The sequence below is a fragment of the Eimeria mitis genome, genomic scaffold (genome assembly GCF_000499745.2).
Source record: "Eimeria mitis Houghton genomic scaffold, Emh_scaff2860, whole genome shotgun sequence".
NCBI lineage: Eukaryota > Apicomplexa > Conoidasida > Eucoccidiorida > Eimeriidae > Eimeria > Eimeria mitis.
The window spans coordinates 5,641-7,423 of NW_013571200.1; the positions used below are offsets into that span (position 1 = coordinate 5,641).

Below are 1,783 nucleotides of genomic sequence, written 5' to 3' on the forward strand. Positions count from 1 at the left end.
GGTGGTGGTGGTGCTGCTGCTGCTGCTGGTGTTCGTGCTGCTGCTGCTGCTGCTGATGTTGCTGCTGCTGCTGCTGATGTTGCTGCTGATGCTACTGCTACTGCTCTTCCTGGTGCTGCTGCTGCTTCTCTTGGTGCTGCTGTTGCTGCTGCTGGTCGTGGTGCTGCAGCTGCTCCTGCTGCTACTGATGCTGTTGCTGCTCCTGCTGTTGCTACTCTGCTGCTGCTGCTGCTGCTGCTACTCTGCTGCTGCTGCTGCTGCTGCTGCTGCTGCTGTGTGTCAGGTATGAGTCTCATGCGATCGTTGCGCGGGCCTCAAACGAGATGGCGCAGAACCTGCAGCAAAACAGCAGCAACAACCTGTAGAAACAGCAGCAGCAGCAGCAGCAGCAGCAGCAGCAGCAGCCTCTGCGTGAAGCAGCAGCAAGAGCAGCAGCAGCTACGTGGAGAAGCAGCAGCAGAAACAGCAGCAGCTGCTGCTGGTGCTGCTGTTGCAGTGCCCCTGTTCGTGTGCTGGCTGTAGCCGCTTCTATCGCGGCAGAAGCAGCAGCAGCAGCAGCAGCAGCAGCTGCTGCTGCTGCTGCTGCGTGCAGTATGGATGCGTTATCGTATCTGAAACTGTGGTACGCAGCAGCAGCAGCAGCATCAGTTGCTGCTGCTGCTGCTGCTGCAGCAGCAGCAGAAGGAACAGCTGCAGCAGCAGCAACATTTGTAACTCGGTTTATTTCATTGAATTGTCTTTGCGCGTTAGCAGCAGCAGCAGCAGCTGCTGCTGCTGCAGCAGCAGCAGCAGCAGCAGCAGCAGCAGCAGGTATAAGTATCATCTGCTGGCAGCAATAGCGGATTTAATTTTAGCTGCTGCTGCAGCAACTTGCTGCTGCAGTGCTGCTGTGAGGCTGTGCAGCTCCATCACCCGCAGCACGTGTCTGCGGTGCTGCCTTTCTTCCTCAGCAGCAAACCACTGCTTCTGCTGCTGCTGCAGCCGCTGCTGCAGCAGATCCTCTGTTGCTGTCACTGCCTGCTGCTGCTGCTCAGCTAGTGCTGTTATTGCTGCTAATACATCCTCTCNTCCTCTGTTGCTGTCACTGCCTGCTGCTGCTGCTCAGCTAGTGCTGTTATTGCTGCTAATACATCCTCTCTACAAATCACAACACACAGAATTAGGGTTTAGGGTTTAGGGTTTAGGGTTTAGGGTTTGGCAGGGTTTAGGGTTTAGGGTTTAGGGTTTAGAGAGACTCTGAGTTGCTCCACTGCTGCAGTTTATTGTTCTCGTTCCTGTTTATTGTTTATTGTTTATTGTGTATTGTTTAGGGTTTAGGGTTTAGGGTTTAGGGTTTAGGGTTTAGGGTTTAGGGTTTAGGGTTTGTGTATACCTTTTATTAAGGAACTGTGTTCTAGGGTCTTGTTCATCTATATTATCAGCAGCAGCAAAGTTATTTATTTCTGCTGCAGCAGCAGCAGCAAGCTGCTGCGCGAAAATTTTAATTTGTGTTTCTGTTTGTCTGCATAGATCTGTTATTCTTTCTGTTGTGTATCTTCTTGCTGCTTCTGCTTCTGTCTCTAGTGCTGCTGCTGCTGCTGCTAGACCCTCATATAAATTCTCCTCCTCCTGCTGCAGCAGCAGCAAACGCTGCTGCTGCTGCTGCCCCCATACACTCTCTATACTCTCCCACCTACTCTCTACTGCAGCAACAGCAGCAGCAGCAGCAGCACCAGATGAACCGCTGCTTAGTGATGATACGGAACCTGCACCAACACACAAACCCTAAACCCTAAACCCTAAA

General features: G+C 52.4%; 1 protein-coding gene across 1 annotated transcript in view; it reads right to left on the reverse strand.

The window, feature by feature from the left end:
* The window catches only part of EMH_0059630 (uncharacterized protein), a gene marked incomplete at both ends in the record, with an annotated part of 3,331 nt that extends 3,035 nt beyond the window's left edge, over window positions 1–296 (reverse strand). The window contains one exon of the mRNA XM_013497703.1: window positions 96–296. Within this exon, the coding sequence (XP_013353157.1) occupies window positions 96–296 (201 nt within the window). The remainder of the gene's footprint in view (window positions 1–95) is intronic.
* Window positions 297–1,783: the final 1,487 nt, after the last annotated feature.